Source organism: Struthio camelus, chromosome 6, assembly GCF_040807025.1.
Source record: "Struthio camelus isolate bStrCam1 chromosome 6, bStrCam1.hap1, whole genome shotgun sequence".
Taxonomy (NCBI): Eukaryota; Metazoa; Chordata; class Aves; order Struthioniformes; family Struthionidae; genus Struthio; species Struthio camelus.
In genome coordinates this window covers 4,660,605-4,673,699 of record NC_090947.1, presented here as the reverse complement: position 1 = coordinate 4,673,699, position 13,095 = coordinate 4,660,605, and the positions used below count along the sequence as shown (strand labels likewise).

The 13,095-nt window shown below is 52.1% G+C and overlaps 1 protein-coding gene across 21 annotated transcripts in view; it reads left to right on the top strand.

Annotated features, from left to right (window-relative positions):
• The window catches only part of UBE2F (ubiquitin conjugating enzyme E2 F (putative)), an 87,817-nt gene extending 77,780 nt beyond the window's left edge, over nucleotides 1–10,037 (top strand). For 8 of the 21 annotated variants that reach the window (XR_011141780.1, XM_068947831.1, XM_068947837.1 and 5 more), the window contains one exon: nucleotides 9,263–10,037. Coding sequence is in view for 13 of the 21 variants with exons in the window: in XM_068947831.1 (XP_068803932.1) it covers nucleotides 9,263–9,313 (51 nt within the window). In the remaining 8 variants the exon portion in view is untranslated. Of the gene's footprint in view, nucleotides 1–7,696; nucleotides 7,795–9,262 lie in introns of all 21 variants that reach the window. The other 13 variants (XR_011141784.1, XR_011141778.1, XR_011141777.1 and 10 more) reach the window with 3 other exon arrangements.
• The last annotated feature ends 3,058 nt before the right edge of the window (nucleotides 10,038–13,095 follow it).

The window sequence follows — 13,095 nt, the reverse complement described above, 5'->3', positions numbered from 1 at the left end:
TCTATGAGAGGTTATGAAACACTCAAGAAATGCTCTAATTAAATGCACCCACAAAGTGTAGCTGAGGAACTGAAGTATATATTCACCTGTGGCCAGGCAAACCTGTCATCTCTTGCGTAAGTAAACTTTTTCTCCTGTATTTTTTAATGAATCCCGGAGTACTTGTAGCAGTTTCAGCACTTGCAACCTTGCTTTCTCGGCATACGCGGCCACCGTTTTGACGTCAGAAGCCCAGCAGCTCAACGCACAGATTTGATTTCATGCTGACGATGGTGATGTGCACCTATAGCCGTGACACCTGAAAGCATCAGCTGGGCAAGAGCAGACAGTATACGTGGGTGTCATTTCCTTTGGCCAGTGTTTTTGGGAGCGTTTCAGAAAGTTTTGCGTTGAGATTTTCCTCAGTAGAGCTAATATAGTGCGAGTTTCTTATGTTTGCTTTTGGTGAACACCTCAGTCTTAGCAGCGCGTCAGCCGAAAGATTTGCAGGGATTTGGAAGTGTAGGGAGGAATGAGAACCGGACTCCAGGCATTTTCATATTTCCGAAATTTCTCTTTGAGCTGTTTGTTTCAGGCCGTCGGTCTCCGGCTGTCAAGAGCAGCTGTGAACTCCACAGTTACGGTTCGCGAAGCTGGTAAGCAGCAGGACAAGCTGCTCACGAGAAGAGCTTGATCTGTCGTGTTCGAGACTGACCTTAGTTTTTCAAGCTTTTACCACACTCGAGAAGAATTTAGCTTTAAAAGGCTTTTGAACTCAATGTAATTTTTGGGGGGAGCCGTTTAATTTCTGTTGTGGGGCTTTTATTGCCCGTTGATTACCGCTTAACTGTACAATTAGGGACAGCAGTACCATCCAGGTCCAAAAAACATCTCATAAGAATTCACCCTATGAGTCATTGCATTTATTTATCTCCGTATTTATTGCAGTAAATCCTTTGCTTCCTCTGCACAACTTAACCGCCCTGTTTGATGTTTGTTGTTCTCACAGAAATTGTGGCAACCGCGTATTTTGTTTTTCTGCAGTATTCATGCATGTAGAGAACTGCATTGGGGTTTTTTTTTGGACTGGCTTCCCATTTTGTGTGGTTGGTGCGTGCATGTTACAGCCTTTGAAGATTTCTCCCAGTAAGCAAAAAGCACATTAAGGGCATGTGCAAATGAACAACAGCACATCTGCTAATTGTGCTAACAGATGGAAATAGGAAAAAATTACTTTTCTGATGCTAAAAGTATTTATAGAAGCCATTATCCATCTCTCATAGCACTTTGATTATGGATGGAGCCTCTTTGTGGTTCAGTAAAGTTGATTAAGCTTTTGCAGATGGTTTAACTTGTTGAGGAAATGGTAGAAATGTGAAAGAAATGTCGATGCTTCAGTGCTTTTGTTTTACATGCTTTAGGCAAATAAGTGGCTTAAAAGGGAAGCTTTCCTTTGGCATTCTTTAGAAAATTGCATGGCTTTAAAAGGTAAACCTGCAGCAGGTTGTTGAAGGCAAACAAGAAGTCTCTGTAGTCTCTGAGTACGAGCTCCCCCTGCGCCTCACCTGCCCCCAGGTTTGTTTGCAGAGCAGTGGCTGAAGCGTTTGACTTGCAAAAACTCCCTCGCCAAGCCCAGGCAGCTCAGATTTCCTCTGCCCTTGTAATTTATCCATTGAGATCTGAGATCCCGGACGGCATTTCCTCTCTTGGGAATGAGTGGCATCCTCTTGGGGGGAAGTGTTCGGAGCACGGGCTGAGAAATCGGGATGACTAGGATAGTTCTCTCTAGGGGCTCCCAGTATAGCCCTTTCCAAAGAACTGCCCCGCTGCCCTTGCCAGAGGGTCTGGCACCAGCCGCGGGGCTGACCCTGGTTGTGTTGGAGGAGCGGGCTGTCGGGAGCTGACATGGGGAGGCGAGGCAGCGTGGCAGTCTCCGTGCTCTCCGGCCTCAGGTGCACCTCTACCCAACGCTGCCGGGAAGTGACTCGGAGCACACCCAGGAGATTTTCCTCATTTTCGGCAACCTGGGCACAAACGTAAGTGGCACTGAGCGAATCGGCCACGGTCAGGGCAGAACCTGAGTCACGCGGTGCTGCAGCTGGCTGGCCAGAGGGCTCCTCTCCCCTCTTGAGGGAACGTGAGAATCGTTACGGGATCCTAGTTGGTTTTGGACCTTGACCCACGGGGGCTGAGCAGAGGCAATGGGTGAGTCCTTGCCCTAAAACAACCCGTTATCAGCAACGGAAATAGCCGTAGCGGAGGAATTTCTCTGTGTCTGCCTCCGGCCAAGGTGCTCCATGGCCAAAGGGCAGATTTAACAAGAGTGCCGGGACTTGCATCGCATTTGATCCAGGGAACCATTTTCCTTGGGACGTTGCTGTTTCCTCGTCAGCTGGCTTGGTGCCATCTCCTTGGCACAAATGCTTTTCAACGCAGTGATCCCTGGCTAGCCCGGCAGCTTTCACACCTGGCCTCCGAATCCATAGCCCTTTCCTCTTGTGATAACCTTCCCAGAGTGCTTTTTTCCTTTATCCTGCACTGAGGAACCACAACAAGTTTGCAGCAGCACAATGGAGACGGTTTCTTCTCAAGATCCGAGCGTCTTGAGCATATACGCGTGTGCTTCTTCGTGGTCAGAGGGCTTAACGGTTCCCTCCGTCCCTGCAGCACCTCTTCCACTTCTCGCCCGAGTGATGCCAAGCTGGAAAACTTGCGGGCAGGTCACGGACACTTTTCACACAGTTTCTGTATCCTGTCTGTACAGAAATTTTTAGGGGGGGGGGGGGGGGAGTCCAAAGCTTAATGTGTCTTCTCTTCCCCACAACGCCCAGGATTTTTTTCTGAATAGTCAAAGTAAAAATAGAGCAGCGATTTTTTTCCCCCATGGGAGAATGATACAGCAGACGTCCTTCAGATTAGATACAGAAGAGATCTAATAAAGCATTTTCTGGTCATTTTATAAAATCCGAGTTGCCTGACGTTCAGAAAGAGCTTTTCAATTCTGCACATGGAGAACCTGGGCTGGTAAAATTGATGCTGTTTTCTAGCCCAGCTGCTAGGCAGAGAAGTTTGAAGGCGATACCTATGTATAGGTTTTTCACTCCCGTGCTCTCCCCCAAAGTCTTTCTTCATACAGCTAACATTTAATTACAGTGCTTGGCAAATTCTTAAATAAAATGGTGTGGAAGCTGAGCTACGGAAACGGTAGCGAGGAAGAAATCAGAATCGGAAAGACACCTCGCAGTTGAGATGTTTCGTGTTACTCAGAGGTTTCATTCAGCCCCTTTTTAAATGGCCGTGGGTGTGTGGGGGCTGGTGGGCCTGACTACTTCTTATTACAAGGCAGAAAAGAAAGGAAAGGGCGGTTTTAAATACATTTCACAGGGCTAATAGGTAAATCTACCTGATTATTAGGTCCTCCTCCTAAAAATTTGCCTGGAACCGAGTAATGCTATCTAATTGTTGCTTGGTTACTGGTGCTCAGAAGACCCTTTTGTTCCACTCAACTGCATTTTCAGTAAAAACAGCAAGTAAGGTGCTGCAAGAATTGTTTGGAATTTAGCCTTGGTGGTGAACCGTGGATTAAAATGGTGTTCTGTTAGTTTTTTTTAAAATGTAAATATTTTCTTTATTCCAAATAAGCAATTGACTGGTTTTGTGATCAGTTTATTATTAGTTTATTTTTTGGCTCCGCTTGAATTGTGCAGAGTTGCAAATCTCAAAAATGGGATGGTGGATCGGAAAGAGCGCGTGGCAATACCTAGGTCCTTGTAGTGGTGACTGAGGAGCAGTCGTGGTAAGCTGTGCGTTTTCCTGCAGGAACTGGAAAATGCGGCCTTCAGCCTAAATAACGCAGACTCCTGAGAGGGTGCCATAGCCTCCGATGTCTGTTCACTGTTATTGCAGGAGCAAACCCTCTCACACACCTCTGCAACCGTAGGAATTGATGGCAGAAACTGAGGTCAGTAGTAGTGGCAAGAAGATAAATTGTGGCAAACACTGTGGTATATAAAAAGATCCCAGCAGTGGGTAGATGAAGCATAATGAACTAAACTGGCTTTATTTATTTGATTTTATTTCGTTTACTAGGTTCTTAGGTATGTATCTGTAAAAACATTCCCAAGATAAAAGTTGGTGTTACAACCTTTTCAGAAAGCATTAGGCTTTTCTGGTAGTTCCCGCAGTACTTATAGCAAAGGATGTGTTTGCTTTGGTTACTTGCAAATCTTGCTTTGGCAGATTTTTTTTTTTTTTTTTCAAATTAATAGCTTAGGCAAGTGGTCAACCAGTAGACTTCAGTGCAGTATAAAACATTGAAAAAAGAAAGAGCCAACCTCTCTTAGAGATGCCAGTTCAGGTCAAACATCTGTTTTCCAAAAGGTTCGTAATTCTTAAGTGCATGCTTCGATATGCCTTTATTTCTGTACTTCTCTCCAGGAATTCCTCAAAGATAAATAATTTGTGATAAACGGCCATTCTGGCTAGGTACGGAGGTTATTTATGTGCTCAGTGTAAAAAAATATATTGTAGTAGTAAAATTTTAGAGCCTGCCATAGTTTAGGTATTTTTTGTAAGCTCATTTCAGTGCTTAAAGACATTTCAGTATGTCTTTTAAGATGAGAGAGAAGTGCATCACGTGAGACTTAAGTGAGTTGTTTTAACAATACATCAGTCAGTGTGGCTTTTTTTTAATATATGTAGAAGCAATGGGTTAAGTTTTGCTTTTCAATGTTTGCTTAACCCAAATCATTGCACATACAATGCTAGCTAGTGCAAATATACAGGACAGGTGAAAATCGTGAAATCGGCAAGTCGTTTGAAATTGATCCCTTTTAGCAGAGCTCATACTAAGAATATATATATATTTCATTTTTTTTTGTTTAAAGGTTATTTGTTAAACTGGATAAACAAAAACAAACTTCAGATAAACAAAACTTTATTTTTTTTGATACAAAATTCAGAGAGGATAAGTTTGAATGGGAGATAGGTGTAACTTTCCAGTCCGTGCTGCAGCCCGGTTATAAGCTAATGATATTGCCAAATACGGCAGGTCTCATATGTTACCTATTCTTATGAATTTGGAATTTCTCCTCACTTGGTGGTTTAAGATGATTGCCATGAGAGGAAGTGGTGATTTGGCCAGCATTACTCGTGCAGCAGCTTCTTTCCACGCTGCTACTCACGCCTTCCCCAAAGGCCGAGCCGGGACACGCACCTCCTCTCCCTCCAAACTCCCCGGCAGCTCAGAACAAAGCTGCTTTAGTCCTGCTCCCAAACACCATAAACACTCCCATTTTCCATGGTTTCTTCTCCTAGATTTGGGAAGTGAAGGCCTTCCTTCGGAGCTGGTCTTCACCCGGGTCTTGCTCACTCCAGAGAGCTGGGGTGGGAGTGGGACGGGAACACGAGTGCAGTAGCCTCCCAGTGGAGCTGGGAGCGGACCTGCTCTGCTCTCCTGCAGGACATGCTTAAGGTTGTTATGTTTTGCTTTATATCTATCTGTATTGGCTTCCTATTCCCAGCTGCTCATCATACGCTTTTGCCAGGTTAAACCGTGTTCATTGAACCATATTATTTGGTATGTGTGCTGTCCATCCTGTGACTGTGCTGTGCCGTGGGACGGCTGTTGGGTTAAGGGTGTATTGGCATCGTCTGAGCTTCGACGTCCCTTACAGTCTATGAGATAGGGTCTTAATTTAGCTCTCTGAATCACTCCATCGCTCCTCACTACAGAAGGGGCCTAGCTCCCAGCTTAGACACGAGGCACAGATATCTCAGGTTGGGTCTTTGCGCCCCAAACAAGGCAAGGTTGCAAGTGCTACTCCCAGATGCAAGGGCAAGTTTAGAAATTCGTGCCTCGTACCTCCTCACCACCCAGCCCATCTCTGGGGAACCGCAGGGCATTTGTATTACCCTCCTCTTACTCCGAATATCTTCCACCCTGAAATTTGTGAAGGTTGATGAAGGGCAAATGAAGGTCTTTTAGGATTAGATTTCCTCCTTGGAAACCTCCTCCAATGGAGCACCCGTTGCTGGATGGGATGCTGGATGCTCAACCAATGGCTGGTTGAGTTGTTTCTGATGAAGTCTCATGCGTTACAGCATCAGTGATTCTATAGTAAAATGTCAAGGTCACCCTCGAGTCTCCCCCTTCATCAGTCTTTGGCCTGGCAACTCTGGTGACAGAGGAAATACCTTCAGCGTAGAGACACCCAGCAGTTCCTCTGGCTGAGCTAGCTGTAGGACATGACCCCCATCCAGAGGGACACAACAGTGGCCCCACCAGGCAAAGCAACTGTCAGCGTTGGCTAGGTGAGAGTTCTGGCTTACTAGCTTAAATTGCAAGAGGCTGAACGGTCTTTGAGGTGAACGGCCGTCTCCTTTGACGTGAACCACCATCTCCTCTGAGGTGAACTGCATCCCCTTCGTGAACTGCTTTGATAGAGGGGGCTCTCCAGCAGCAAGCTCCCTGACTCTTCTCCCTCTCAGCATCAAGACCCCTGGATGTAATATACTTTTCCTCCTCAGTGCCTTTCTCCGTGACACAGCAGAGTCCAGGCTCAGAGCGCTCAGGCGGCCTTCGAGCTGGGGACGTTTCCTCGGGGTCACCCATTTAAAGAATCAAAGAGAAAGAAGTTCCATTCAAGTAGGTAGGCTTATGTAAAAGAAATTTCCTGGCTTTGCAAAACCTGCCTTCTAGCCTGTCTTTCTGGTCCTGGTCCTACACTTGGGATCTGTCCTTGAAGGGAAGGGAAGAGAGGGTGAGATGCACCTCTGTGCAAGTCAAGGAGAGTCGCAGGACAGGTACAGACCGCATGGCGGTGGACGTTTGCACACCCAGCTTCCATGCGCGGGGTGAGCTGCACATCTCCGCCCTTAGCATTCGGAGCAGGGTTTTGTTGTGCCTGTTTATAATGCGATGTAGTGTACCGCTCCTGATTAATTTTTTGCTTCTGATTAGTCAGGACTGCACATAAACAGATGTGCACGCAGAGAAGCGTGCACTGTTAATCAGGAACTCTTAAGCCATCTGGCATGGGAAGGGGGATGTTGCAGCTATGCAATGAGAACCTCCTGCTCAGCAGCCACGTTCGCATGAAGCGAGTTGTGTGTTAATATATTCTTGCCAGTGCTGTCAGTTCCTTCGTCGGGAGAGGAAGCGTAAGTGGCAGGAGGGATTTTTGGAGCTTGCTTTCTCCACGGAGGTCCTGCTTCTGTTAAGTGGGTTCAGAGAGCCTGTCTTTCCGTTTGAGAAGTTCATGAAAGTAGGGGTGGAAAAGCTTTTGAGCTGCCTGTACGGCGCCGCTATTAGATAGGATATTCTGCTCGACGGCGAAGATGGAGTCCGCTGCATGTCCAGTAGCGCTTCTTATTCTTGTTACCGATTTCTTTTAGCGGCCCCTCTCGCAGAGAAAGCCCAGAGCAGGAAATGACATGCCATCCAGGCCTCTCTTAATTTATTCAGTTTCCATCAAGTCGACAATTATGACTAAGAAAGTTAGTGACCCTAGATGACTGCAAAAAAAAGCTGCCAGCAATCTTCCTGTTTTTGGTATTTGAAAAAAATGGAAGTACTGCCAAGCTGGGTCTTCTTGCCTTCATGTAGCCGGATGCCTTTTTATTTAGCTCTGTAATGCTCATACGTTATATAGTGCAGCATATATGTAGTGCAATGTCCTGACTGACTTGCTGTGATTTTGTATTTATCTGAGAGCAGACTGAAGATGAGTTTTGGTACTGTGGGAAAGCAGTCTGTAATACCGCAAATGCTCACCGTAACCGTTAAAAGAGGGTTTTCTGGCATCTTTTGTTACTGTAAGTAACTTTTACTTTGTAGCAGGGTGGTCCCTAACATATCAGAGCTGAATGCAAATCCACAAGGTCAATTCTTTTCGTTTGATATTTTAACAGACACACACACTATCTAGAGAATCCTCTTGCCAGAGACAGCCCGAGATCTGGGGACCACTCTAATAGACGTAATAGAAGGAGATAATTCAAAAACTCTGTAACACGATACTTGGATTAAAACCATTCTCAAAAAATTAAAGCTGCCTGGTCTATGCCTGATACTGAGAAGTCAAGCATCTTAAAATGATTTTTTGTAAGGAACGCTTGTAATTTATACCATCTCTTTTAATTTTCTTCCAAAGCACAGATTTGTAGCTCTCTTGAGGGAAAAAAAAACCTTGGCGGTGGAGTTTTCCCCGGAGTTTGTTTATATTTTTGTTTCTCCTCCTATAACATTTTTGGCCTTAAACTGTGTTTCAAAGTTGTTCTGAGATACTCAGAGCACTGAGCAAATAATTCACAGGCATCTCTTTGAGGCACTTTGGAAAACAAAGTCATGGATGACATTTCTAATCGAACGTAATTCTCACTTGATCCTTTGATGTTGGATGTTAACCATGAGATTACCGTCATCCTTTTGCTGTTAGGAAAATTCACGGGGAGAAAACCAAGCCGTCGTAAATGGAGCTGAGGGGGGAAGCGTGTTTGAAGTGCAGTCTCGGGCCTAAGGAAATGTTGCTGCATCGCAAGACTGGCTAAAGAGGGCTCTGTTATTACTTTTTGATATGATTTTGATGTCTACTGAGAGTTTTAGTGGGAGTTAAATGCTGAGCAAGCCAATAGAGGAAAATCAGAATTAAAAAGAGAGGCAGAAACGAAGGTGGTGTAGACAAGCTAGAAGCAGGTACAGTCCACCCTTAGCTTGAGGTCTTTTTAGCCCTGACCTTTGTTGCCATTTGAAGTATTTTACCATATATTTCCAGTTTCAGAGTGGATTTCTGCATCGTATTGCAAGGGAAGACCGCTCTGTCCCCATTTTTAAAAAGGGCTTTGCATTTGAGGTGCCTGCTCACTGCATTTCAGCAGTTACTTGCCGTACTATTACAAAGTCCTGGTGCACGCTACATCCCAACTCGGAAGGGGAGCACGGGCCCCGTGGCATCTTGGATGTATTTAATAACATCCTGCAAGTGCGTGAGGAGAAGTTGAGAACTCCGAGTAGCAGGACGGGAATGGCAGCCCCAGCTTGGACCAGCATCAATGGCGCAGAGCGCGTCAGGATTGCGCTCTGGCTCGGCGCCTCTGTGCTTTAGCGACAAAACCCCAGCCCTTTGCACTTCTCCGTTAACACGCGGAGGTCACGTAACAGTTTCAGGGTGTTTTCTGTGGAGGGTCTTAGCCGGTGCCGAGGTGGGAATTCAGCACTGCCGTAATCCCGGTTTAGCCCCCTCGGTGATGTGCCCGTTGTAATTCTGACTGTGCTCTCCTCTAGGAGGACTTTCGGAATAAAGTTGAAGATTACATGAAGCGCTACGCGAGATGATGAAGGGCGACGGGCGGCAGGACCGTGGCTTTCCCGCTATAGAGCTGTCTTTCACTTCCAACGACAACAACGGCACCGAACAGCCCGGATTGTACTAGTCCTGTGTCCATGTTGTACTGAAGAAGAAAACTAACTTCATAACTTGTCCATGTTAAAAGGGGAGTTCAGCGTAAATACAGCGAGACATTGTGTATGTTGGTTGAAAGAGTTGTTTGCTTACTTTTAAAACGTTTACTCCTCCGATCTGTACTGTATATCCTGTTGATGAGATACGCTTGAGAAGTTAAGAGAAATCACTATTGAAATTGTATTTACACTTTCTTTTTTTTTTTTTTTAATTCTTCTTCAAGTTTGGGGAGGGGAAAAAGGAAAAAAAAAAAAAAAAAAGGCGATGTGTTTCTGGAACGCTTGGAGTTGGCAATAAAACGGTCTCCTGTGTACCAAATCCCCACAACTGCTGCCTTTGATGAGCAGAAAGAGTAGGAGCTTTTTGCAAGAGCCGTTGAGCTAAGGCTCGGAGGGCTTGCCCGAAGGCGAGCACTAGGTGAAATTCGAATTCTGCTATTGAAATTCCCATTACTGCGTCATCTACGTACTTTTTTTTGCCACACGTTTGGAATCGTTACACTTGTTATTTTCGGCTCCTGTTTGGGCTACAGTATTTTTCGTTCCTGTTTTGTGGTGTGAAGTAGTTAAAAGAAGTGGAGGCTAATCCGTACCTTAAGTCAATGTGTAGTATTAGCAAAATTTTATATATATATATGTGTGTGTTTGTGTGTGTGTGTGTGTATTTTTCTGTGAAAATGTAATGAAAGGGAGTGTTTTGGGGTTTGGTTTTTTTTAAAGAAATGTGCCTTTGGCTTTGAGACGTGGACGTGGTAAAGGCCAGCGCCGTTAGCTGGAGAAGGCCAGGTCGCGTTCTTCGAATGACTTAAGGAGGCATTGGGAAAATAATACCCGTTTAACGCGCCGACGAGCCGGGCTTTTTTGGGGAGGGGGGTGTAATTTCGAACGGCTCTTATTCTAGAGTTGTCTTTTTTTTTTTCCTTTTGTAGCTCTAGCTGTCATGTCAAACACATAGTCAAAGTATGTGCGAGCGGAGATGCAAAAAGCGAGTAGCGTGTACCCCAGGAATGGCTCGAAAGTAAAGGCCGAGAAGGCGTTTTGGACTGCTGCTGCGGGCACAGCGTGTCGTCTGTTGCGGCCCGCTGGAGCGCCCCTCGCTCCCCGGCCGGCCCCTGTTCGGGCAGCGGGTCCGGCTGAGCGTGCCTTGCCGCTCCCGAAAGAACCGCGTCGGGAAAGGCGAGGAAGAGCGTAGTCATGCAAAATTTAAGTGTACCCGGGGTCTGGGGCCGGGCCGAGGTGGGACCCGGGGGGTGTCCGTGGCTGGACCCCACTACCCAAATTGCTGACAGCACCATGCTAGCTAAGGGATGCTCCAGCCTCTGCCTTGGCCTGGGTTGGGGGGGAGGTGATGGGATAGGACTGCCCCTGTCTCCCCCCCAGCCCCCCCCCCCCGGTTAGGGCACCCCTGCACCTCGATTACCCCCCCCCAACCTCCCCCCAGCCCAGGACCCGAGGTGTCTGGCAGAGGTTTCCTCCCGCCTCTGCCAGCCGGTGCGGTGCCGGGGGCTGCCGGGTCCGGGCTGGGGTCCGCCCCGTCGGGGCAGCTCGAGATGGGACCCTGGGGGGGGGGGGGGGGGAATCGGGGGGCAGCGAGAGCCGGTCCGGGCTCGGCACCTCGGAGGGTGCCCCCCCCCCACCCCCCGGCCGCCACCCTCCACCCCCCGGCCCGGCTCCCAATCCCCGACGGCACCGGCCCCCCCGCGATAGACCCCCCCCCCGGCGTGGGCCCCCTCCCACCTCGGCCCGGCCCCAGCTTCTGCCCCCACCCCCGGCGAGGCCCGAGCCGGCTCCCCCGCCCCCGCCCCGGCCAGGGACCCCCGGCGAGGCCGATGTCGGGGCGGTGCGGGGCCCCCGGCTGGGTCTCGTCGGAGGTGTCGGCCCCGACCCCTCTGCCCTCCCCGCCCCCCCCCCGCCCCGGTCCCGCCCTGGCTCCGAGTCCCCCCCCCCCCGGAACCCCTCCCCGCTCCATCCTCGGTCCAACCCCCCCCCCCCGCCCGGTGTCCCGGCTCGAGCTGCCCCGACGGGGCGGACCCCGGCCGCCCCCGGCCCCGCCAGGACCCCCCGTCGCCCCTGGCAGGAGGCGGGGGGTGGGGGGGGGTCCGGCTGGGGACCTCGGGACTGGGACCGCGGGGAGGGAGGCCGGGGGGGGGGGTACGAGCCCATTTCGCCCCCCCCCCAACCCGGCTCGTCCCCGAGGTCGGAGCATCGCGGGGCGGCGGGGGCCTGGCGGGGCCGGGTCGGGGTGGCCGGGGGGGGGGGGGGCAGCGAGGCCCGACGGGGCGGCACTGAGGGCTACAGACCCCCCCCCCCCACCGCCCCCACCCTGGTCCCGTCTCGGTCTTGTCCCAGGGCAGAGCCCCGGGGGGGGGGGGGGGGCGATAATGCGGGGCCGGGTCGGTGCCGGTGCGGTGCCGGGGGCTGCCGGGTCCGGGCCGGGGTCCGCCCCGTCGGGGCAGCTCGAGCTGGGACCCTTGAAGGGGGGGGGGGGATCGGGGAGTGCTGAGAGCCGGTCCGGGCTCGGCACCTCTGAGGGAGCCCCCCCCCCCCCCCCACCCTCCACCCCCGGCCCGGCTCCCAATCCAGCGCCCCCCCGCCCCCCGGGGGACCTCCCCAACCCGGGGTCCCCGGGCAGGTCCCGCGGCCCAGCTCCCGCCCGAGACCTGGCACCGGGCCGAGGGGGGGCCGGGGGGGGGGCAAGGGGGGGGTCCATGCTGAGAGCCCCCTCATCTGGTTCACAATCCCCGAAGGCACCGACCCGCTATCGCCCCCGCCCCCCAGAGTCCCCGGTGCCCCCCAACCTGGCCTGGTCCCTCCCCGGGGACCCGGGGGGGGGGGTGCTGGGGGTCGGTGCTGCCGGTTGGGGGGGGGGGGAGCCGTCGGGAGCCCGTTTCCCCTCCCCCCACCACAAGCCCGACGGCGCCGATGCGGAGATCTGGGCCGGGGGGGTCCGGGGGGTTGGGGGGGGGAGCCCAGAGTCGGGGTGAGCGGCCCTCGGTGCCCTCCGCCGGCAGCGTCGCCCCCCCCAGACCCTCCCCTCCCCTCGGGGAAGCACCAGGCCCAGGCCGGGGGGCGCCGCGGACTCGGAGCGGAGCCGGGAGAGGGATTTGGGGGGGGGGGGGGGGGGGTGTCCAGGCCGGGACCTCGGCCGCCCTTTCGGGGGGGGGGGCGGCTCAGGGCTGGGACTCCAGGGAGGGGCCGGCAACCTCCTCAGCTGGGTCCCGTATCGGGCAGGTCCCCAGCCGGGGGGGGGGGGGGGGGGGGGTGGCCCCCTCCCATCCCCTTCACCGCCCCCCCCACCCGGTCCCGCCCTGGCTCCGAGTCCCCCCCCCGGAACCCCTCCCCGCTCCATCCTCGGTCCAAACCCCCCCCCCCCCCCCGGGTCCCGGCTCGAGCGCCTGTCCGACGGGGCGGACCCGGGCCTGGCTCCGGCCCCCGACCCCACCGGCCCTCCCCTCCCCGGGGGTGTCTGGGTCCTCGGTGCCCCCCGGATGCCCGGTGGGGAGGTTGCTACCCCCCCCCCCCAGCCCCGCCCCGAGTCTGGAGATGTGGGGACCCCAGCCCCATCGTGGCCCCTGGCCGGGGGGGGGGGGCGGCCCTCGGTGCCCCCCGGGATCTCCCCACTCCCAGACCGAGCCGGGACCCGGGTGGGGGGGCAG